We start from the raw sequence: 25,481 nt of genomic DNA, 5'->3' as shown, positions 1-25,481 counted from the left end.
ATGCAAAAACTTACATTTCTAAAGAAAGTGTTGTAAAAATAGAAGCATTATCACTAGTGCTCTCAGATTATTATTTGAAATATATATTTGTAAAGGACTGTCCTCTGAATCTGGAATCTCTTATTATTATTTCTTTTCATTGCTGAGGTGGTCTGAAAGGCGTCTCGAGCTCATGGTATGAGGGGGCCATTCATTATCGGAGCTGTTTGTCTGGATTCCAGCTTCATAATCCTCCTCTTTAAATACACTTACATCAACCATTGGCTCCGTCCCTCGTACACAATCCACTGCCTATGAATTCTGTATTTTCATGTATATTTCCATCAGCGACTGCTTCAAACGGTGATATATCAGAGGCGCTGGGTTGGCTGGCTATGATTTAAAGATGGTTTGTGGCCACTCTGATGGTTTGTTGACTGGGTTTCCACGTTACAGAAGTCTGGTCTCTTCGTGTTATGGGACTATTTATTGTTTCCCACTTTTAATGTTATTTTTGGCTAAATAAGACTCCATGGTTAAGTGTTTGATTATTTTCTAAGAAGCTCCCTTCAAGTTTGTATGAGACATCAATGCCCCTCTTTGTCATGTAGAGAAGCATATTGGATACGGTGTGTGGCGCAGGATCTCCACGGGAGAAGTGGCTCTGTTTTATAGTAGGGAACATCAACAAATGTTGTCCTTGGCATTTTGTCTAGCAGATTCTGAGGCTTTGAGTCAATTAAATTTAAATGAAATATGTCTTAATTTCAAATGAAATTCATTTTTATGTTATTAAGATGCACTGTAAATGCTTCAACAATGCTTTTAAATGGTCAAAGTATTGTTCAGATTGCATAGAGATGAATGTAGTTGAAAAAAAAATTCATCCTGTGTGACCTGAACAAAAATGTAGTATTTAGTCTGAGATCACTATAAAACTTTTTTTTTTTTTACAGTTTTTTTTTTTTTTTTGAATGCAAATTGAGCATAACAATGTTTGTTTAAAAAATTATTGATTTAAAAAAAATGCAGATTTTGACAATGTCTTTGTTTGACTTTAACGACAACAGCACTGAAGCTACATGAACAAAACCTGAAGGTCATGATTTGAGATGTTCGAAAGAACAATGTTACTCAATTATTTAAGTAAAATTCGCAAATAGAAATAGTGTATAATTTTAAAATATTTCATTTTCATTGTACACCATAAAGTTTCTTTGTTTGGAAAACTTCAAAAAGTCAAGATGTGGTCTCAGACTTTGAGAAAAGCAGCACAATTATGATTTGTTCTCTCGTTTCTCTGCTTTGAGCAGCTCCAGCAGAATTGAACTTCTGCATCACTTTGTCTCATATCACATTACAGCCTCGTCCTCTGAGGAATCAAGGCTCATTTTCCTTCACCGTTCAGTCTGTAATATGTCTAATTATGTCTCCTTTTCTTGTTTTCTGACACACTGTCCGTTATCATTGATTTTGGTCTCCTGAAGCTGTCCGGTCATGACCGGGTAATTACAGTTTTTGAGTTTTTATCGCACACATTACGTTTGTGACAAACTCACGTTAAGGAAATGCACATGGTCTGAGAGATGCAGTGATTTGGTCCTAACGTGTCACACATGGCGTAAATTATTTCAAGCCTTCCGCTGCCAATACGGCCGATGGATGTCCTTGATGTTGAAGCCAAGATAAATGCAACCTTTTTTTTCCCCCTCACAAATTAAGTTTTGATGAAATAAAACAATGCAGATATGAAAGCAAAAAAGTATAAACCACTCACCAAAGAGATCATTTAATTTGTCAGTCAGTGCATAGTACTTCAGACTGCTAGATCAACTGATGCCTTTAAATTTGAGAGTTTTCTTGACTAGAAAATAATTGGGGATTTAAATTTCTCAATTAAAAAAACAAGCCCTCTGCCTGGCTGTAGATATTGCGTTTCATTAACATTTAACTTTCTTTTTGAATAAGCTGGACGTCTCTGACTGCTTACTCTCTGAGGTTTGGTTACCCAGGTCGCGTTTCGTCCATTAATGTTGTTTTTCTAGCGTAAACGAGAGATGTGATTATCAATTAGCTGAATGAAGGCGCTCAATCCAGGCCAGGATATCAGCACTCGCTCTAAATGAGAAGCACATGTCACCTCTGAGCCCAACAACACGCTGCTAATTGATTAGTGACGCTGTACGAAATTTGCCAAGAGCTTGTTTAACATCTGTACGTGTTGCATGTGACGGCCGTTTGTCACCTGAAGGAGTTTGAGCGTTTCTAGTCATAAATAATGTTTGTGTTTGTGTAAATGTGGAAATGTGACAAGATGTTTGTGCTGCTGCAATGCTCTCTCGTTTTTCAGGGTCATGTTTTTTTTTTTTTTTTAAATTTTTACTGTTGATGTAATTCTAAAATAACCACTGTAGGACGTATTTTTAGTATCCTATTATCTAGACCACCACTCCACAAGCATAGCTATTAATGTATCATACTTTAAGTTAAAGTTATTCCAATCCTGAACCCTGTTAACCCTGTTTAACTATTAACCATATACTTAACCAAATATAATATGCCATTATGAATGTAAAATATAATGAATTAAAATCAGTCAGTAATTAGAATTTTGTCAGCTATGTGTCCCCATTCAGTGTCTTTGTAAATGACAGCCCTGTTTATTTTAAGAGTCTATATAAATAAGATGCTTTCTACTTTGAGATATGTTTAACTTATAGAGAATCAAGAAATTAAATGTTTCTTTTTTTCATTTTTGTTTGCTAGAGACTTTTATTGACTCCTCCTGCAGTGCGTTTTGTCAAAAAGCTCCATTAAATTGGCATTTTCTTTTCTTTTACATGTTTGAAAAAGCCTAAACTAAGCTGAATGCAAATAAAGAGAAAAATTAAAGCAGCTGCATGTTTGTTTAAATGCTTTTCAGCTTATAGGTTATCAAGATATTGCATTTTACAATAAGGTCTCATTTATTAACATTAGTTAATGTATTAATTAACATGAACTAACAATGAGCAATACATTTGTTACAGTATTTATTAATCTTTGTAAACATTAGTTAATAAAAATACAGCTGTTCATTGTTTGTTAGTTCACAGTGCATTAACTAATATTAACAAATACAACTTATGTCTTTAAATATGTACTAGTAAATGTTGAAATTAACATTAACTGAGATTAATAAATGCTGTAGAAGTATTGTTCATTCTTAGTTTATGTTAATTAATGTAGTTAACTAATGAAACCTTATTGTAAAGTGTTATTTTTTTTTTTCCATTTTGATTCTAGAACAACAGCTGTCTAGTGGCAGTGTGTGCTTTTAAATCAGTGCAAGACACTTGAAATGGATGTTTACTGATTATGAAAGGTTTATAAAGTTTCCAGAAGGTATAAGCCATGTGATTTCATGTTTATATATAATAAAATATAATATAATATAATATTTTATATATATATATATATATATATATATATATATATATATATATATATATATATATATATATATATATATATATATATATATATATATAATTAGTACACATTAATATAAAGCCATGTATTCTAATGGTTTAGGAGCGTTCAAGGTATAACACGCCTTTGCGGCCTGGTGTTTTTAGAGACGCCACCTTAAACGCCTTGATGTGCCGACAGTGATGACAAAACCATGTAGTTCACGCTGTCTGGCTCGAACTCAATATCCTGCCTCCATATGTTTGTCTAGAAGGGCCTCAGATTACGTCGACATGAGACACTTGATGAGGAAAATACTGTAAGTACAATCTCTGATTGCTTTGTCAACAGTGTTTTGTATTTTTATTTCCATACGTACTGTGTGATAAGATCAGGATTTGTTTTGATTTTACATGTAAGTATATTTTGAATAGCTGAGGTATTCAAATAGGTTTTGCATAGATTGTGTTTTACATGTGTTTTTTTTTGTGTGCTGTATAATGCTGGACTTAATTTTCACTCCCAGTTTTGCTCTCACAGTATGTGAGGACCAAAAAAAAATTTATATATCCCTTCTGGAGTGCATATTAAAAAGCTCCATTCAATTGGCACTTTATTCCCTTTTGCATGTTTGAAAAAGCCTAAACTAAGCTGAACGCAAATGAAGAGTGTTTGCATGTTTGTTTAAGGGCTTTTCATTCATAAGGATAAATATAAGCTCCCTTGTTAACCAGGTTTGTGCATTTATCAATTAGCATTAACCCCCACAAATCCTACACATAATATCCAGCCATTCAATTTTGAGCTGAAGTTTTCCACATCTTGTTCTAATGTAGCTCTGTAAATTGAAACAGAGTGAATGTTTATACATCCAGAAGGGTTTTTCTCTTTCTTCGGCTCGTCGTCCCACATATGTGTTTTTAAGTTACACAAACATGTCAGCAACTTAGCATGCATGCAAACATAAACACGGCGACTTTTAATGTTCCCGAAGCGGCGTGCGCGTGCGCCGTTGGTTATCGACCCGTTCGCAGAGCTTGACTTCTGTGTGACCCGACGCTGAACCACAGTGAAATGAAAATAATTTTTCACAGCACTCACCCCAGAAAAAGTTCTGCTGACATGGAGTCACCGAGCTGAAAAGACTGTTAGACGCCATAGCCACACGTCGGCTCTCTCCTCTTCTGGAGGTCGTGGTGACCCTTGAAGTCCTAAACTGGGAGCACAAATCATATCAAGGCATCTGAAGGGAAAACGCACAGCTACAAACAAACAAAAACAGTCTGCACGATCCCCAGCAGTCTGCAGCCGAGGAGAGCGTTCAGGCACAGATACCAACGGATGGAAACGGCATATACGAGTGTGGTTAGAGCGTACTTACTGACTTGTTGGGTCTCTGTGACTGGGGTTGACCCACTCTGATTAACCATTTACGCCCCAGTGGCTCCCTCCTGTCGTCCTGGGGAAATCTCGTGCACCGCACTTGTGGTTCTGTGGTTGTTTGTGAGGGGAATGAGACATTCTCGCAATCCAAAAACGTGTAAGCTTTAAAACACACTTTTTTCCCCTCCTGATGGGCTGTTACTGGAGAGGCTGGGTCATGTGTTTGGTGACATCAGAGCAGTGAAGAGGGCTCAGCCCTCTTGTCAGTGGTCCTGCGTTTCCTGCTCTCATCCAGCGGGATGCAACCTCAGCTCCTATGAATCCAAAAGGAAGGGGCTGGGATTTTCAGCACTTTTTCACTCTTTCAACTCCTCTTCTGCAGTGCATTTTGTCTTTTGCATGTTTGAAAAATCCTTTTACCTTATAGGGATTGAAGAAATTAAATGAGTTTTCCATTTCGATGTCTAGTGCCAGTTTGTGCTTTATAGCAATTTCAACTCCTCGTGTGTGTTTTTGAAGTGTTTCTTTCTTTCTCAGTCTCTCCACGTTGCTGTCACACTCTTACAAAGCCGGTCCCGCTTCCCCGTTTTCCTTCCTGTACATTTCTGTATTTATTATTTCTTTGTCCTGCGTTCTTCCCGCATGGGTGGTGTTTAGTCTCAAGGTGTGTCTCTGCACAAGTTGCATAATCGTCTCTTTGAGAAATGACAGTCTGGAGGGGATCCTGCGTTCACTCTTGGATCACGTCTGCCTCTCGTAACGCCTTAACGAGTGCATCAGCAGCCGTGATTCACCCGTCTGTTTTGCGCTCCTCGCAGGTTTGGATTTTGGCATGCGGTCAGCGCTCTGCACAGAGTATGCGGCTTAGGTGTTTGTGTAAGCGCGGGAAAAAAATGTGGCGAGATATTTGTGCTTCTGCAGCACTGGCTCGCTTTCTCTCCTGTTTTGGGGTCATGTTAGGTGCTACATTGAATCTTGAATGTGTTCATGTGACTTTAAAATAAAAATCACACTTCCTAGTATCTACACCAACACGAAGGAGGGACTGAGCCCTATCTACAGACCAGAATATTACTTGAGGGTGGACTCTATTGACTTGGACCAGTAAGTATGCACCTAGCAACCACTCAGAAAAGCCTAAAGCGCTCAGAACAGCCTAGAAACCATCCACAAAAGCTTAGCATCATGGTGGCAAGTTTGCCTAGACTGCTGTATTATGAAATGGTGGTGCATATGAAAATAATGAAAATCTCAGCTCAGAGGATGTGGTGTGGTTATAACAGGAAATGGTTCGCCCACAGCAGGCCATTCCCTAAACGTCTTCTCCGGAGGGGGCGTCTGAGAACAAGGGTGATCAGCGACAACAAATCTAAGCACGATCTGTGCTTTTTTTTTTTTTTTTGCACTTTTTTTTTTCCAACAAATTTTTTATTTAAACAGTGAGTCGTACTACTTTTATTTCAGTGCAAAATCCAGTGCTGGTATAGTATTGCATCGTACATATGAAAAAGTTAATTCATTGTCATTCCTTTGTATGATAATGAGGCTCATCTTTGAGCAAACCAGATTCTCAAACTTCAGTGGTTGTTACTGATTTCCTAACACAATTAATGCTGCCCTATTACCGGCCACATAATGGCCACAAATATAGCTGTTTGTCAATGTAAAAGGTGTGCAAAGTTTCAAAGATCAAAGTGCACAATAAATGGAGTTATTGTCTACTAAAAGAAAGAAGCAATTCTGAACTGCCTGAAATGAGTCGTCAGTAATTCCAGTCTTACTTCCTGCACAAACCTACGTAGGTTTGTAACAAATTTACATAATGCCAGCCTATTGGCTACCCTTGAACAATGTCTACCACTTAAAAAACATTCTGCTGAAGTCATCCTGTTTGATTGAACTGTTTCAGACACTGTGAGAAAAGAGGCGATGCTGCAACGACTATGTTTCAAGCACAACTTTTGTTTTAATTGGAATAAATTCATTCCAATTGATGGATCCGAACGTAGTGTTTATATGAACGCTAAATAAAGTGATCGGGTTGATGTGTACGTTTATACTTCACACTCTTCAAATCTGAATTGAGTTTTTGACATGCGCACACTGCACGAATATACAGTTTTCCATGAACCGTTGTGCCGTGCTGCTTATGTTTATCAATTAGTAAAAAAATAGTGCCCAAAATAAAGTGTCTGTGGATGAGAGTATGAAGTGAGGACTAATGGGACGTAGATTTGCTCACAGATGTTGATCACAGATGATGAGTGGTAGGAGAATAACACGACAGTCATTTATGACATTTAACAACAACTGCAGCTCGCTCCATGCGTCATACGTCATTAGACCATTTCTTCGTCATTGCACATTCGCAGTCCTTTCCAGTTTTGATTTTCAATCCGATCAAGTGTTTACATGTCCTCTCAATCGGATTAGAAAAGGAATAAACCACCCCTTCCAATCAGATCCAAATTTAATTCGGATCGAGCTCAATCGGATCGATTTACGGTGTTTAAATGAAGGCTTTTCAGTCAGATTGAGCTGTCAGTCTGATTACTAATGGATTATTTGGTTGCATGTAAACGTAGCCAATGTATATTATGAGAAAATTAAAGTGTTTTTTGACATTGAATGCGTGTAAACCAGGGCCGTAACCAACATAGACATTGAGGGGGACATGTCCCCCCAATAATTAGAAATGGCTGACTTGTCCCCCCCAGTATTTAATATTATTAATGCTGCTCTGTTGTACTCCATTATGCACCACTCTGTTTGTTGTTAGGATGAAAAAAAAAAAGTTTTAAAAGTTACATTTTTAGGCTTGTCTGCCTCAGTGGTCTAACAGCGCTCATCACTGCAGAATGAGCGAGCTGGCCAATCAAATCAAAGAAGGTGGGGCTTACTGCTCACAGAAGTCGAGTGCGAATTCCAATGTGATGCTTTTGTTTTAGTAGTGAAAGAATACATTTTATGATTAAAATATGCAGCGACCGACAGTAATATCCAGTGATACAAACTACTCAACATTTTTATGAAATTTCATTGTTTTGAATTAAAAACATGCTATTATTTGAGTAATATAATATGATTCATGTATTTCATAACTGAATGTGACGAGACAAGAAACGTTTTGCGTTTTTGACATATTAGACATCTAATAAGAGTGAATATATTTAAAAAAAAAAAAAAAAAAATTGCAAATAGGTTAAATTGATCAATTAATAACTACAATAGACCTGGAACCTTTGCCATTCCTATTTCTTTTGGTAATCCCTTTTAATCCCCCCCCCCCCAAGACATGGTTAAGGGTTAAGGCTTATTGATCTAAAACGGTTGCTGCTCACTGTCTTTTAAGCACGCTTCTGTGAATAAGGCACACATTGCGATCAGTTATGTGATTTGTGTAGTTCCTTTAGTGACTCAGATGCTAAAACAACACAGACAGCATGTGCAAATAAATGCTAGCAGGGAGCGCAATTGGTGAATGTATTTTCATTCTTTATTTTCCACCTCAGATTTTAGTGTGTTTTTTTTTTTTTCTCTCTCCTCCACACTTTAAGATCATACAAGAAACTCCTGACTGCACAATCTGCTAATTATAGCTGCTCATGAGACAGACTATATTTTCATTCATGGCGTTGAGTTTCTGCTGTCTCTAAACACGTCAGCATCGCGGCGAATATCTGCTCTTTGTCGGGCGAGCCCTGGTGGTCTTCCTGCGAGCATGGTTTCACTGTGGTCCTTGTGTGTGTGTGTGTGCCCTTCTAAGGCCCGGCTTTAGCTTGGCCTGATTCAGTACGGACCACACAGGCATAAACCGGGCATTAGATGCTAGAACATTATTCCTGGCTGCCGGAGGAAGTGCGCACTAATGCTTCTAGGAGACATTACACCCCTGCACAATTTCACACATTCATAAATTAGAGCTGTTATGAGTTTACCATTGAAAGCCATGCTCAATTGCTTTAAACAACATTAGAGGTTGCGTTTGTTAGTTTAAATTCAATCATTGCCGTCAATTGGGCTTGTCCTCGAGGGCATGAAATTGTTAATCGGGAACTGTCGTTCATGTTTCTCGGTTTTGTCATCACATGTGAATACAAGTGTACAACTTGTAATTAATATACCTTTTTTTCAAGTCAGACAGATTAAAACAGACTCTAGATTAGAAAATTAAATATGATATTTAAGATTGATCTTTAAGAAGCTTTGATAAGACTATACTACATTTCCTTGTATTATTAGCAGTTAATGCAAATACTTTAATTATTTAATCAAATATTTTATCAATGCAAATTTTATATTTTGATAGTTTGTAATCAGAAAAAATGTTTTGCTTAAGTCTTGATTTTGTCCATTGGAATTTGATTGCGTTCAATATGGTTATGACATAATTTATAGTTTTTATGTTATAGTTATGTAGTTGTATAGTTAGCCCTGCTTACATCATCAGAAAAGACATTTCAGGGAGGGGAAAATTGTCCACTCACTCACTCACTCACTCACTCAGTCACTCACTCGTTCATTCACTCCTTCTCTCACTCACTCGTTCACTCTTTCTCTCACTCACTCGTTCTTTCCCTCGTTCTCTCCTTCACTCACTTACTCGTTCTCTCCACTTACTCATTCTCTCCTTCACTCACTCATTCATTCACTTGTTCATTATTTTTTTTTAAATAACATGCACTGATATATTGCGCACTATAGGATGAGGAACATTAAAATAATAAATAGTGATAATTTTGTTTGTAATATAATTTGTTGAATATCTTTTTTTTTTTTTTTTGTCTGTCTTTTTATTCAACCTAAGCAGTTTTTTTTTTTTTTTTAGTACACAGGCGTCTTTTACAGTCTCACAAAATATAACTCCATAAATTATGGTCCCTAGGACTTTTTGTGAGTGTTGATGGCCAAGTTGACCTGATCATGCACAACACTGTAGAATTCATGCTGGAAAAGGTCAGGACGAGTTAAACCGCAGCTGTGATCTGAACTGCTGTTTACGCATTCAGCACATCGCAGAACTCTGGGATATGACAAGATCACGCTTGGCAGGTCTCGCCAACCCCAGTGGCTTTCGCTTGCGGCATGGGCACATTGTGAGAATGGCAATTAAAGGAGAAGAACCTGTTATTTCTGACAATTATCACAAGTCTGGAACTGGCACTTTGAGTGCTGAGTGACGTTTGAAGAGGCTTCAGCAGCCTGTGACTCATCACTGTCACACATGCATGCTGTCTAATATGACGTTGCAGGTGGCTTAACATGTCACAATGTCGTTTAAGCCTTTATTTGAGAACTAGTCATTTTTTTCTTCAGTTTAAAAGGTTTACCAGTGACACTTGTTGATTGGAAAGCTTAAACATTACTTTTAACTTGAATTGTTTCGAGCATCATTCCATCAACAATAATAGTTTTTTTTTTTTCTTTAATTTTCTTTAATTTCTTTCAACCTAATAAAGGCATATGTGTCAAAGCACATATAAAGGTTTAATTTCTCCAATCAGCAGTTGTTGCTGTTTAAGCGTCTGCTACTCTTTTGCTGCTGTTTGATAGAAAAGTTGCACCAGAATAATACTTTTAAGTATTTATGATATGCAGTATCTACAGTTGAGACTGGAGCATAAGTGAGCTTCATTAGTTAGCCATTTTTACATTTAGTTTTTTTTTTTTTTTGAAGTTTTGCTAAACATTTAAGCAAAACCATCTCTTTTTCTGATGCTGTGATCAGATTCTGTTTACGCACATGTGGCTAATAGACAAAGCAGCCTTAAAACTCTCTTTATTAATGTGCTTTTGTGCCTATATTGTTTTTACACCATAAAGCCCATAACATACTCAAAGCTGCAGATAAATTTTGGTGAATTGGAGTTTTAAATATAGAGCTTATAGAAAATGTGAAAAAAGTAAGCCAATTAGATTGCATTTTAGGTGTTAAGAATGCATATTTATTTATTTATTCAATATTTTATGTACTTAATTAATTCATGTTTTTGTATTTTTATTTTTATTTATTTATTTTTTTGCAGCTTCACATACTTGGTTTATTGCAATTTGTGTCAAGCATGCATTTAGTTTATACATCTTTTTAAAATCTTACAATACTTGGAATTAATATCATTCTTAATTATAAAACCACTTTTCAGTCATTGAATGATTTAGAAATGATCTTAAGACAAATGCATGTTTAACAAACAAAATTGTGTTTTTGATGTCTAATGAGCTTCCCAATGTTTCCTCCGCTCAGTTGTGGTAATGAGCTTAAAAAGGATGAAGGGAAATGATGCAAATCACATCAGCCTCAAAAATATTTAAGAAAGCATTACAGTGTTCATGCTGTTTACATATGAATTAGATCGCTGGCTTTGCTGTTGTAGTCTGGTGCCGTGTGTCTGTTTTAGTGCTTATTTCAGTGTATGATAAACAGTTTCTTCGTAACTTCTGTAATGTCTAAAATGATCAAGCATTTCTTTGTTGTCCAATATCTTGACGTTGAGCAATAGATCTAGTGAATCATCATTTTTAATTATATGAATTTAAACAATGATTTCCTGAATAGTTAAAACAATTGAATTTTCAAACATAAAGAAAGAGTCCTTCAGGTTTGCTTTTATTTCGTCATCATTTTGATTTCAACAGACTCCTTGTGAAGTTTCACGGCAGTTTGTGTAGTCTAACATCAGGAATCTGGTTTATTTTCCTTTCCTCTCTTAATAGATTTTTTGTGTTATTTTGACACCTCTGCTGTTTGCGTTCTTGAAACTGTTTTAACCCTGGTGGCTTGTGTGTTTTGTCTTTGTAAAGCGTGATGACATTATTGCAGTGTTTTCCCCGTGCGGTCCTGTAAGGTCATGAAACGCAGCCGCAAATAAAGATTGGTCACAGTAGAAGAGTTACTCCTTTAAGAGAAATGTTTCATCTCAAGCGTTTTTGCAAATCAGACTTGACAGAGAGAAGCTCTCCGGATTAGACTACAGTGCACAACATTCTGTTTCTATCTTCTAGTTAGATATACCTCAGTTTGACATCCAATTCATACGTTCATGCTGAAAGTCAACATGAAACACTGTTTGTAACCCATTTTACCTCTGTAATGTGACTATTATGGAAGAAACGGGATAAAATAAATCAAAAGTCAATAACTTTTTAATCTGAAGAGTTGTTTGGAAGGCAGAGTTTTATTTTTATTTTTATTTATTTTATTAGTTTAGTTTAGTTTAGTACCATCCACTGATGAATAATTTGCAGTTCAGGTCAATTGTGATTTCATGTTGACTTTAAACATATATAGCCATCAGAGCCATGAAAGCAGGACTTTACATAGACTTAGACGTACTTTCATCTTTAAAACGATTTGAAGTCAAATTCTGTCCTTATAATGATCTTTTTTTTTCCTCTCTCTTTGGTCAAAAGAGTTCACTGCTTTAGGCGAATCACAATTGTCTTCCAGTAAGAAGAAAAATCCTCCCAACCCGTTATTTACTGAGCCCATGTGCTGATGGTAAGGCGAGTTTTGCTTTATGAGGTTTTGAGACATTGCTCTGAATGTGCGCTCTTGAGTACAGTAGATCTGCTCTATTTGCCGTGTCTCTATACCAGCGGTTTGAGCTAATATGATACAGAGGCTTGTGTTAACATGTGGTAGCGTTCAGAGGGACCACACTTCAGTGTAATTCAGGTCTCCCTTCCTCTTACAGCGGGGTCTGGGAGTACTTCAAGGTTTTTGGCAGGTCTCTCATCATTTTCAGAGACTGTGTTTCTGGCAGCTCTTCCTTGTGTGTGATGCCAAAAACATTTGTTCCTAAATGAGAGTGGATAGTAGCCTTTGCAGATAGTGGGTAAATACTTGACAACCAGGTACCATCACTGATATAGTCCTAGTCCTATTCCTATTCTAATAGTCCTGTAAGTTGCGAGGTAGGGCCTCCATGGATCGGACTTGTTTGTTCAGCACATCCCACAGATGCTTGATTGGGTTGAGATCTGGGGAATTTGGAGGCCAGATCAACACCTCAAACTCTTTGTTGTGCTCCTCAAACCATTTCTGAACCATTTTTGCTTTGTGGCAGGGCGCATTATCCTGCTAAAAGACGCCACAGCTACCAGGGAATAGCGTTTCCATGAAAGGGTGTACATAGTCTGCAACAATGCTTAGGTAGGTGGTACGTGTCAAAGTAACATCCACATGGATGGCAGGACCCATGGTTTCCCAGCAGAACATTGCCCAAAGCATCACACTGCCTCCGCCGGCTTGCCTTCTTCCAATAGTGCATCCTGGTGCCATGTGTTCCCCAGTATAATGAACTAGGCAAAAAGCTTTTTGAACATCTTCAGCACAATTTATAGTTACCCAAAAATCAAACAGTTCACCCCTCATGCATGTTATCACGTTTGTCAAAAACTTAGGCTGGCTGTCAGTTGGAATATTAGAACTAAAAACTTGGACAAAACACACTTATGGGCATCAATCACTTCACTGAATACTTGCCAGCTAAGAAATAAATAATTATTACCTTAAGATCCATCTGTTTTCAAATCCACATCATTTGAATATTACAACATTGATGTCTGTCAAAAAATATAACGTGCACAATACATGGTAGTATTTACGAGAAGCAGAGGTTCAGTGAGTTCACACGTTTCCTGGAAAACCCACACTACCGGACGTTTTGACTATAACATTGCTTTCTGAGAAGAGGGTGAAAATGGTGGCCTGAGCAGCTACAACATGCTGTCTGTCAGAGACAATAACGTACTGTACGTAATACATAATACATTATTAGCTCTAGGCATAGATTTGTGAACTTGGCAGGTGATTTTTATAAAATGTAGTTTGATCACTATCTTCTCAGTTGTTTAAATGATTAAGGCAATTATCAAAGTTTGATTAAAATGTTGAATTTTCCAATAAAAGATGATACATTTTTACATGATTTGTTAATTTAATTACCCCTTAAGCCCAAAGTATACTTCGTTTTTTTTTTTTTTTTTTTTTTAAACGCGTACACTAGTGTATGCATACAGTCGTACCTGTAGCCTTTCAAAGTCTATTCCATTTCATAGCATGCGTGAATTATAATAAATAAAATAAAATTTGAACTTTGTCCAGTGTCTGCGCTATTTTTCTCCAGAAGTTATGACTGATAAAAGTCTTTGTACTCTTTAAAAATGAAAGTTGCAGCTATCTCATAACCCCCTCACACAAGTTGTCAATGCAGGCATCTGTTGTTGTTGTTGCAGTCTCCGGTATTTTGTTGTTGTTCTGTCTCCTTAGTTTTGTTTTCTACTGTGAAACAGCGTCCCGGGCCAGTATTGCCACCTTTTGGAACAACTGATTAGAGAAAAACACATTTAAAGCACATTTGACCGAAATTTTATATATAATGTAAGTATGTATGTATGTATGTATGTATGTATGTGAGTGTGTATATACACTATAATGCCAAACGTTTTGAGACGCCTGCCTTTATGTGCACATGAACTTTAATGACATCCCATTCTTAATCCGTAGGGTTTAATATGGGGTTGGCCCACCCTTTGCAGCTATAACAGCCTCAACTCTTCTGGGAAGGCTTTCCACAAGGTTTAGGAGTGTGTTTATGGGATTTTTTGACCATTCTTCTAGAAGCGCATTTGTGGACGAGAAGCCCTGGCTCGCAGTCTCCGCTCTAATTTATCCCAAAGGTGTTCTATCGGATTGAGGTCAGGACTCTGTGCAGGCCAGTCGAGTTCCTCCTCACCAAACTCGCTCATCCATGTCTTTATGGACCTTGCTTTGTGCACTGGTGTGCAGTCATGTTGGAACAGGAAGGGGCCATCCCCAAACTGTTCCCACAAAGTTGGTAGCATGAAATTGTCCAAAATGTCTTGGTATGCTGAAGCATTAAGATTTCCTTTCACTGGAACTAAGGGGCCAAGCCCAACCCCTGAAAAACAACAACACACCATAATCCCCCCTCCAACAAACTTTAAAATTGGCACAATGCAGTCAGGCAAGTACCGTTCTCCTGGCAACCGGTAAAACCCAGACTCGTCCATCGGATTGCCAGACAGAGAAGCGTGAGTTTTCACTCCAGAGAACATGTCTCCACTGCTCTAGAGTCCAGTCGCGGCGTGCTTTACACCACTGCATCCAACGCTTTGCATTGCACTTAGTGATATAAGGCTTGGATGCAGCTGCTCGGCCATAGAAACCCATTCCATGAAGCTCTCTACGCACTGTTCTTGAGCTAATCTGAAGGCCACACGAAGTTTGGAGGTCTGTAGCTATTGACTCTGCAGAAAGTTGGCAACTTCTGCACACTGTGCGCCTCAGCATGCGCTGACCCCGCTCTGTGATTTTACGTGGCCTTCCACTTTGTGGCTGAGTTGCTGTTGTTCCCAATTGCTTCCACTTTATGATACCACTAACAGTTGACCGTGGAATATTTAGTAGTGAGGAAATTTCGTGAATGGACTTATTGCAACCTATCACGGTACCACGCTTGAATTCACTGAGCTCCTGAGAGCGACCCATTCTTTCACAAATGTTTGTAGAAGCAGTGTGCATGCCTAGGTGCTTGATTTTATACACCTGTGGCCATGGAAGTGATCGGAACACCTAAAGTCAATGATTTGGAGGGGTGTCCGAATACTTTTGGCAATATAGTGTTTATGTGTGTGTGTGTGTGTGTGTGTAATAAAAAAAAAAAAAAAAAAAAAAATATATATATATATATATATATATATATATATATAAATATAAATATAAATATAAATATATATATATATCTTACGTCGCCGTCCTATACTGACGAATGCGCCCTCTGCTCCTCAGATTTCACTGCCTTCGCAAAGCGGCCATTTTAGCCCTTCTGCTACGGTTTATCTGACCCGAATTTTAGATTATTATTCAAGTGTTTCTTCATCTGCACTTCAGCGACTGTGATAGTGGAACTCAGTTCTCCTTGTGAGTTTCTTCGTTGTGTACTGCCGTGTTCTCGCTTCATTGCGAGCGACGACCCACACAGTAAGTGTGTTAAATGTTTGGGTTTTTCGCATGCGTGTGAGGCTGTTCATGGTGCTTCTGCTTGTAAATTCTGTGAAAATCTCCTTTTCAAATCTCTCCGTTCTAGACTCACGGTTTTTGAGAAGGAGTCATCCGTTTTTCTCTGTCGCGCTCCCGAAGCCGCCAAGGCCTCACGTGAATCCGCGACCTGGGGTTCGGATGTAGAGCTCAAGGGCAGCTTTCTCTGTACTGGCCTAGAATTGGGGCCGCTCAAAAACCTTGCATCTAGTTTAGACGACTGAGATTCGCGGGGCTCGTCGGGCCAATCAATAACTAACTCCTGAGTAGGCCACGGAAGCCGCGCTTCCTGGCCGTCGGGCGGGAGAGCGTCAGCTGAAGCAGGCCCGAAATCCTCAGAGTCGGACGCTGCGGTGTAAATAACATCGCCTAGCCCAAAGGAAAATGTCTTGCACGGCTCCGTGCTAGGGCACAGATATTCATGCGAGAATTCGACCGGCAAAACCCCACGCTGTGCTCAGGAGAGGGAGGGAGACAAAGGGCAAGGCCCGTCTGCTCGCTCTACATCCGAACCCCAGGTCGCGGCGTTCTCCTTCGCGGTCAACCATGCTACTCTGCAAGGACCAGTTTGACACTCTAATGCAGGTATGTCCTCTACATTGCGACACACTGCTTCCTCTATCACATTTCTTTCACGAATAGAGGCGTCTGCCAGGGGTATCGCCTTGGATTCTAAAAACAGTACAGTTCGGTTACACACTCCATGTCTGTCGCAGGAAGTTCCTCAGATTCACCTTCAGAGGAAAGGTTTATCAGTACAAGGTTCTTCCCTTTGGCCTGGCCTTGGCACCCAGGACATTCACGAAATGTATGGATGCTGCTCTGGCCTCGTTGAGGCTCCAGGGCATCTGTATACTCAATTACTTGGATGATTGGCTCAAATTAGTCCACTCCAGGGAATCAGTGACTTGCCACAGAGACGTCGTCCTTCACCATATCAGGTCTCTCGGCCTCAGACTGAACACTGAGTGTTCTCGCCCCATCACCACATCAGGTCTCTCAGCCTCAGACTGAACACTGAGTGTTCTCGCCCCATCTCAACAGACTGTGTTCTTAGGGGTTCACCTGGATTCCGTTCAGATGCAGGCCTGTCTGGCTCCTGCCCGGATTTCCAGTCTTGTTACATGTTTGGCCTGCTTCAGGCTAGGCCATCATGTCTCTGTAAGCACCTGTCGCAGGCTCCTGGGCCTCATGGCCACAGCATCCCCTGTGCTGCCCCTAGGATTGCTTCACATTTCTTTGGTGGATGAAGCTCTTAGGGGTCCGATCAATAGGACCAGCCTTTCGCCAGTTGAAAGTGCCATGCGTTTGTTTCCGCGCCCTTTCGATATAGCGGGATCCACTCTTTCTTCAAAAAGGAGTCAACATATGGGTGCTGTTTTCAGTCGGCAAATGATCACAGTGGATGCCTCTCTGACCCACTGGGGCGCGGTCTTCGAGGGCAGGCCAGCGTGTGGAGTGTGGACGGGAGAGTTCCTCTCTTGGCACATAAACAGCTTGGAGCTCAGGGCTGTATCCCTGGCCCTGCTGCACTTTCTCCCCTTTCTCAGCGGATGCCACGTCATTGTCAGGACGGACAACATGGCAGTGGTATCTCACATAAATCACCAAGGGAGCTCACGATCACGCACCCTGGACAGGCATGTGCGTCGTCTCCTCCTTTAGGCTCAGAACAAACTCCTCTCCCTGAGAGCGGTTCATGTACCCAGGACCCTGAACCTCGTGGCAGATTTTCTGTCGAGGTAGAAACTCAGATCGGGGGAATGGATGCTAAACCCTCGAACAGTAGCCCAGATTTGGGAAGTGTTTGGCAGAGCGGAGGTGGACCTCTTTGTGTCACAGGAGTCATCTCAATGCCTGCTTTGGTTTTCCCTGAGCCCCCCAGTGCCTCTGGGCATAGATGCGTTCGCTCACCCATGGCCGAGACTGAAACTCTGTGCATTCCTGTCTGTCAAGCTGATCCCGGCTGTTCTGTGCAGGGTGAGGGAGAGCAGGGACCGTCTCCTACTTGTAGCCCCATTCTGGCCGTCCCATACATGGTTCTCGGAGCAGACAAGACCTGCTGTCTCAGCTTCAGGGCAAGATATGGCATCCTTGTCCCGAGATTTGGAAGCTGTGGGTATGGCCCATCAAAGGCCGCCAGCTTTAATCTCTAGTCTTCCTGCCGACGTCCAGGAAACCATCGCGAGTGCGAGAGCTTTTTCCACAAGAAGGCTGTTTTCCTCCAAGTGGAGGGTTTTTGAGTCTTGATGTTCAGCTCATGCTGTGGATCCAGTCAACTGCCCTGTGGGTTCAGTGCTGGAGTTCCTGCAAGAAAAAATTGCTGTAGGGGCAGCTGCTACTACTCTGAGAGTTTGTCGCAGCCGTTGCTGCTTGAAGGGAGTCAGATGAAATTCCCCTGGGCAAACATAGATTGGTCTCGGCGTTTTTGCGTGGGGTTCGGCACCTGAAGCCAGCACGCCTCCCTGGAATTCCCTCTTGGGATCTGACAGTCGTACTGGAGGGCTTAATGGAGGCTCCTTTTGAGCCCTTGGAGTCAGCTCCAGAGCGGATTCTGGTGTATGTTAGCGAGGCGTGTATGGACTTCGCCCCTGGTCTAGTTAAAGGGTTAGTTCACCCAAAAATGAAAATGTCATTTATTGCTCACCCTCATGCCGTTTCACACCCGTAAAACCTTCGTTAATCTTAAGATATTTTTGTTGAAATCCGATGGCTCAGTGAGGCCTGCATAGCCAGCAATGACATTTCCTCTCTCAAGATCCATTAATGTACTAAAAACATATTTAAATCAGTTTATGTGAGTATAGTGGTTCAATATTAATATTATAAAGAGGCGAGAATATTTTTGGTGCACCAAAATAAAAAAATAAAAAAATAAAAAAATAACGACTTATATAGTGACGGCCGATTTCAAAACACTGCTTCAGAAAGCTTCGGAGCGTTATGAATCAGCGGTTCGGAGCACCAAACTCACGTGATTTCAGCAGTTTGGCGGTTTGACACGCGATCCGAATCATGATTCGACACGCTGATTCATAATGCTCCGAAGCTTCCAGAAGCAGTGTTTTGAAAACGGCTGTCACTATATAAGTCGTTATTTATTTATTTATTTTATTTTTTTTGGTGCACCAAAAATATTCTCACTGCTTTATAATATTAATATTGAACCACTATACTCACATGAACTGATTTAAATATGTTTTTAGTACATTAATGGATCTTGAGAGAGGAAATGTGATTGCTGGCTGTGCAGGCCTCACTGAGTCATCGGATTTAGTCAAAAATATCTTAATTTGCATTCTGAAGATTAACGAAGGTCTTACGGGTGTGGAACGGCATGAGGGTGAGTAATAAATGACATTATTTTCATTTTTGGGTGAACTAACCCTTTTAGGTAACCTTAAGACCCAGGCCAGGATATGTGCCCAAGGTCTTGTCTACACCATTTCGCTCTCAAGTTATCACCCTTCACTCATTCCATCCTCCTCCTTTCACCTCTGATGAGGATGAAAAACTTCACTTGCTCTGCCTTGTCTGAACTCTGGAGTCTTACGTAGATCGCTCTAGCAGTTGGAGAAGAACGAATCAGCTTTTGGTATGTTTTGGTGCTGGCCGCTGCGGGCTTGCCGCATCAAAGCAGGGAATTTCTCACTGGGTTATGGAGGCTATTTCGCTGGCATATGAGGTGCGTGGTCTTTCTTCACCTCTCAGCGTTCGGGCACATTGCACCAGAAGTGTGGCTTCCTCTCAAGCTCTTTTTAGAGGGGTCCTCCTAGAGGGCATTTGTGTAGCGACAGGAATGTCCTCCCCACACACGTTTGTTAAATTTTATTGTTTGGATCTCAATATGGTTCCAGGTTCCCAGGTTCTGTCTGTTTGAACCGGCCATGGTTGCTATCTGTTTTTTTCATTGCGCCAGATACGGCAGAGCTTTAGCTTGGCATGTTTGGTATATCGTTCCCATTGCATCATAGCTACGCAGTGTCGAGTGAACCTATGAAAGAGAACGTTCTCTGAATAGGGAACGAGACACTGCGTCCGCTGCCAAGCTCCTTGCGCTGCCGACAAGTGGCCTTTTTCGGAAATCTGAGGAGCAGATGATGCGTTCGTCAGTATCGGGGCGGCGCCTGCGCCATCAGCCAATGAATTGGCGTGATTCTATACGGGCTTCAGACAATCAGCACACCCAGAGGGCGTTCCCATTGTGTCATAGCTAAGCAGTGTCTCGTTCCCTATTCAGAGAACATTACGCCAGTAACCCGAGACGTTTTAATCAGGTTAACGTTTTGGCAGCAGATAGTGTTTTTTTTTATTTTTTTTTATTTTTTATTTAAACATTATAAAGCTATTCTTTTTCTATGTTGTGTTTCTACTGTAAGTTATTATTAATTTATATAATTTTGTAATATTTTAGTTTATTTTTTGAAAATGTTTATTTTTCCTGTTCAGTATAGTGCTATTCTTTTTTAAGTAATAAAACAGTTTTTACTGCTGATTTTCCTTGTAATAATATATAGGATTGCAGTTCTGAGCATTAATATGAATTCTGTAAAAACATAAAGAAATAAATTAAATTAAAATAAATGGCCAAAATGTTGTATCTGATCAAATTTCTACATCAGTTTATCTGTACTTGAAATCTTTGTAACAGATGCAACGGCCAAACTGCCCGGTGTGACTTTGGTCAAAATCTGGGCAGGCAGGGTGTGTAAATTCATGACTTTCCTCGCTAGTCATATTTGCATATTGTGAGTGGTTTGCAGAATTCAAATCAGCGGTGCAACTGGTCATCGCTCAGGCCAAAATTCAATATGAATTGTATTCAAAAAGCATTTAAATGACATGAAACACAACTCCACTGTTAAGACTGAACATTGACAACAGTGACGAGATAAATTCTTCACAACTGAACAAACAGCTAAATGCACAATGGAGGTCATTGTCATGTCTTTCTTACTGTGATGTTTCCAAACATACTTACAAAATAAATTGATGTTATGATTAAAGTACTCAGTAACTAGAATAAATATGGCTGCACATGATACTCAGTTACTTAAACATGTATCAAGTGTCAAAAGACAAAAAGACGACTGTATTTGATTTGGAATAATGGAGGTATTTTTAATGGACATGGAGAGATGGCCAGCACTGAATGTTTGGGACTGTTGGGAGAGCTGCTGGCAGACACTAATGGCTTTTAGTCTCTTTACTGATTTCCAGCAGTGTGGAATTAATCTCATGAAAGCTGTCGCCCTCATGGATATGTATTCCAGGGTCACTCATGTTCCGGAAAGGATGGACGTTCGAGAATGTGTTTGATTGAAGAGAGCTTATTTTATATGAGTGTTAAAACTTGTGAAGCACTAAACACGCAGTACATGCACTCACTCTAAAAAAAATAATGTGTTGGCTCTACAAAAAAAAAATTAATGCAACAGTTTGCATCAATTTTTTTGAACTTTGGATGAATTTATGTTCAACCAACAAGCTACCCTCAGTTAGAGGAACTTAAAAATGTGTGTTTGTTACAAATTATTAAGTTGATTACAACTACCAGAGTTGGAACCAATTAATCGTATCTATTTCAGTTCAAATCAACAACTATCATAGCACATGCTAACATAACTTATTTAACATGTATGTTTATTGTTTAATGAAAAAGTAAGATATTACTTGTCACTGGCATTAGCGCAGTCATTGCTTATGGAGTCAATGTAGTGTTTACTTTCATGTAAAACAAAAACTTCAACATTATAGAAACTCTTTTAAACATCAAACATAACAGCATTAAACACTCACATGTCTTTCCCTTCACTAAAAACAAATAAATTATCACTTAATTTCAACATTTATTTTCCTTACCCAGTCCTGTGCAAAACATGCTGGGAGCTAGAAATCCACTGCCTAATTTCCGAAGTTATCAAGACAATTTTATTAAGTTACTACAACTTTTTTTTATTATTATTATTATTATTATTATTATTATTTTTTTTTTAAAAAAGCCAATAACGAGTTTGAAATTTGAGTTTAAATTACTTACAATATTAAGTTGATGTAATGATCAACATTATTATGTCAAAAGAACTCAACAAAATAATGTTTGCAACTTAAAAGGTTTAATTAAAACAAGAAATTAGAATTTTTAACTTGAAGCATATTTTGAAGTTGTTGTAACAGGTCCCCTGAATTACTTTTTGGAGTGCTGAACACATGAAGGAATGACTATTTCTTCTGCAAATCTGATGGGTTGATGTTTTTTACATCACTGTTATGTCTGGACTGATCTCTTGTTTGAGTTCAGTGACTTAACACTCTCTGAAGTTTTGTAGAAACATTTGCTATTTTATCTTGATATCACCATGTGTATTCTGCTCCTGCCAGTGAGGTGTTCCTGTTTTCCTGAGCGTTAGATCTCTAATCACTGTTTTTATGAGCATATTGAGTCCTGCCTGCGTGGCGTAACTTACAAGAACACAGCCCTCTTGCCTCCTTAAAAAGACAGTTCCCATTTCAGTTCATGTCCAATAATATCCAGTTTTATCAGATTTATCAGATGCACGCTTGGGGTTTTTTGACTGTGTGACCGATAGAGTTGATATTCATGTCTCAGTGGGGTGTATCTCATTCTCATATCGAGCATTAAGTTTTGTTGATGTAATAAAGACGTTTGCACATTATTCAGCTAAACTGCCAGTATGAACTAGATTTTTTAAGAAAGAAAAACTGGTGTCTGACTGTTTTTACACACACAACCGGTCAGAAGTTTGAAATTAATTATTGTTATTATTTTTTTATATATATATATATATATATATATATATATATATATATATATATTATATTGAATGATGCACAATAAGACAAGGAACATTTATTAATATATTAAAAAGGGCCAGGTTTTATTTAATGTTGTTGTCTTTTAAAAAGACAAGAACAAGCACAGAATCAAGTAGACCAGATGGAAGTAACAAATAAACGGTCTCTGTTACATTGTAAATTAGAGAAGAGAATGTGCTGTAGTTTTTAAGTGTTTTCTATTAGGAAACAAGCTTCTAAAATAAAAATTGGACATCAGAGAGATTAACTTAATTTAATATCAACCTTTGTAATCAATTCCAGCTCTAGAGAGGCAAAAACCACAAACCCTGATGGTAGGAGCGTGCTTTGGGAGATAATCTGACAGTTCAGTGACCATTGTGGGGGTAACGGGGGGAGATTTACTCAGGAAGATCAGAGAAAACCACAAGCCCACAGAACTGGCCAAAGAAGCGTGCCGGCTTTCAGCGGCAAGACGGCATCTTTATTTCCTAACCTCTGCTTCTGCCTTATTAGTGCAATTAGCCAATGTCTTTAGGGGCTTGAGAATTTGATTGGTTCTTTTCATCAGCGATGGACCAGCTTGTCGTCATATATGCTGAAACGTTTGTGTCTTGTATAACGGTAACAGAAGCATGGCTCACCAGGAATCATTTTGTATGAATTACAAATTATTTAGGGAATTGGCATTAAAAAGCCCTGGTGGATGCATGCCAGACAATGTTCAATGGACTGCATTTACCAAATAATGAAGTTAAGCTCCTGGATTTATTAGTAAGATCCAACAGATGAAACCTTGTTAATATCCAACAACCTCAGGATTTTAGCAGATTTTGGTAGTTTATTCTGGGTTGTGTTCTGTATGTGACTAAATATGTGCGAACAGTCCATTAAATTACTTTTCTAAAATGTATAGTTCCAAGCACTAAAATCTGATTGGATGAGCCACTTCAAAGCCATTGTATAATAGCTCATCTGATTGCACACATCAGTTGATTTCTGTATGCACCAAACTGCTACAGAACTGTTAGATAATTGAATAGTACTCTTAGATGATGTTTATCTTATGCTGTTTTTGCTAAAAGATTTATATGCTGGTCTTTTGAGCAGGAATATGTATTAAAACTAGCTGAAGTCACTATATGAGAGGTTAAAAAATGTCTGACTGTCTTGAAGAATCATCAATTTGAAAATTGCAGTTAATTGTGCGACTTGCCTTTTTAATAACCTACTGTTACTGCAGATCAACTACTGTTCAAAAGTCTGGGGTCAGTAAGAAATTAATACTTTTATTCATCAAGGGCACATTAAATTAATCAAAAGTGACAAAACTTTTGTAACAATGTTGAAGTCTTTACTATTGAAAGAATTGTGGAAAAAAAAAAAAAAAAAAAAAAAAAAAAAAATTATCACAATTTCCACAAAAATATGAAACAGCACAGCTGTTTCTTGAGCAGCAAATCAGCATATTAAAATGAATTCTGAAGGATCATGTAACACTGAAGACTGGAGTAATGTTGCTGAAAATTCATCCAGCCATTTTGCCGAAATCATTCTGTAAAAATGTTTATTAATAAAACGTTATAAATAATCAAAAAAAGGTTATTTGTTAAAAAAAAAAAAAAATGAAAGGAAACATTTTAATCTAACTTTTGTTTAGTGTTTTAAATGAGTCACCTTAGTAAATCATCTTGCATGATTCATTTAAATACTCCTATAAATGTTGCGTCTAAAAAGGGAAAATCCTATAAATGCATATGCAATAAGGTTAGCTGCAAAAATAACTGTCCATGCCTTTTCAGTGCTACTTTTGCCCTGTGTGTCTTTAGTAAATCCTGACAGTAGGTTTTTAACGCCAGAAGAGGGTTTGCAATTGCCTTAATGTTGCTGCCTAAGAGGGAAAAGTGATTAACGTTTATATCAATTCATTATAGAGCATCTCTATCACTCAAAAAAATAAAAAAGCCAACATTTACATTCATGAGAAACTGATGAGATTGTTAACTGGAATGCTAACTAGTCACCTTTCGCTGAAAATTGCCGTTTTGAATTCAAAATAGGACATTTGTGTGATTCATGTAGATCCAATGGGTTTTTGAAAACTTTATTATTATTTTTTTTTTTTTTTTTTTTTTTTTTTTAATAAATGTTATAGTAGTGATTTTATAATGTCTAAATATAAATCCAAAAGCAAAACATGAAAAGAACTATATCAGGGAGTAGAAGTGGCAAATGAGCGAATGATTGATTCTCTGCAGCCATCTACTGGTTATAGTGATAATATTATGTCATTTTCATTTTAAAACTGTTTTCCACCAGGTGGCATAAATTTTCTACTTAAAGAGATCATTTCTTTCTTCTGTTGAACACAAAAGAAGATATTTTGAAGAATGTCAGTAACCAAACAGTTGATGGGCTCCATTGACTTCCATAGTATTTTTTTTTTTTTACTATGGAAGTCATTGGGGCCAATCAACTTTTGGTTACCGACATTCAAAACATACAAAACATCTTCTTTTGTGTTCAGCAGAAGAAAGAAATTCATACAGGTTTGGAACAACTTGAGGGTGAGTAAATGATGACAGAATTTTCATTTTTGGGTGAACTATCCCTTCAAGCATGGCACATTTTCCGTGGTTATCTCCATGAATAAAAATGAAAAAAAAAAAAAAATGCAGATATTCTTTAAACTGAATTCTAATTTTCCCATTTTATATAAAAATATACAAAAATATGAATATTTTGTGGCAAATAATAAAAAAATTAAAAAATACCATAAATCCCTCCAAAA

General features: G+C 38.5%; 2 protein-coding genes across 11 annotated transcripts in view; one reads left to right on the top strand and one right to left on the bottom strand.

Annotated features, from left to right (window-relative positions):
• Positions 1-4,610, bottom strand: part of runx2a (RUNX family transcription factor 2a) — a 70,420-nt gene extending 65,810 nt beyond the window's left edge. The window contains exon 1 of one of the 2 annotated variants that reach the window (XM_051867846.1): positions 4,531-4,610. In XM_051867846.1, coding sequence (XP_051723806.1) covers positions 4,531-4,588 — 58 coding nt within the window. In that variant the 5' untranslated portion in view covers positions 4,589-4,610. The remainder of the gene's footprint in view (positions 1-4,530) is intronic. The other variant, XM_051867845.1, reaches the window with a different exon arrangement.
• supt3h (SPT3 homolog, SAGA and STAGA complex component) overlaps positions 1-25,481 on the top strand; it is a 151,912-nt gene that overhangs the window by 23,114 nt on the left and 103,317 nt on the right. The window lies entirely within an intron of this gene.

This window comes from Ctenopharyngodon idella, chromosome 17 (assembly GCF_019924925.1).
Source record: "Ctenopharyngodon idella isolate HZGC_01 chromosome 17, HZGC01, whole genome shotgun sequence".
NCBI classification, from domain to species: domain Eukaryota; kingdom Metazoa; phylum Chordata; class Actinopteri; order Cypriniformes; family Xenocyprididae; genus Ctenopharyngodon; species Ctenopharyngodon idella.
Note: the sequence above shows the minus strand (reverse complement) of the source record. Positions and strands in the feature narration are given on the sequence as shown.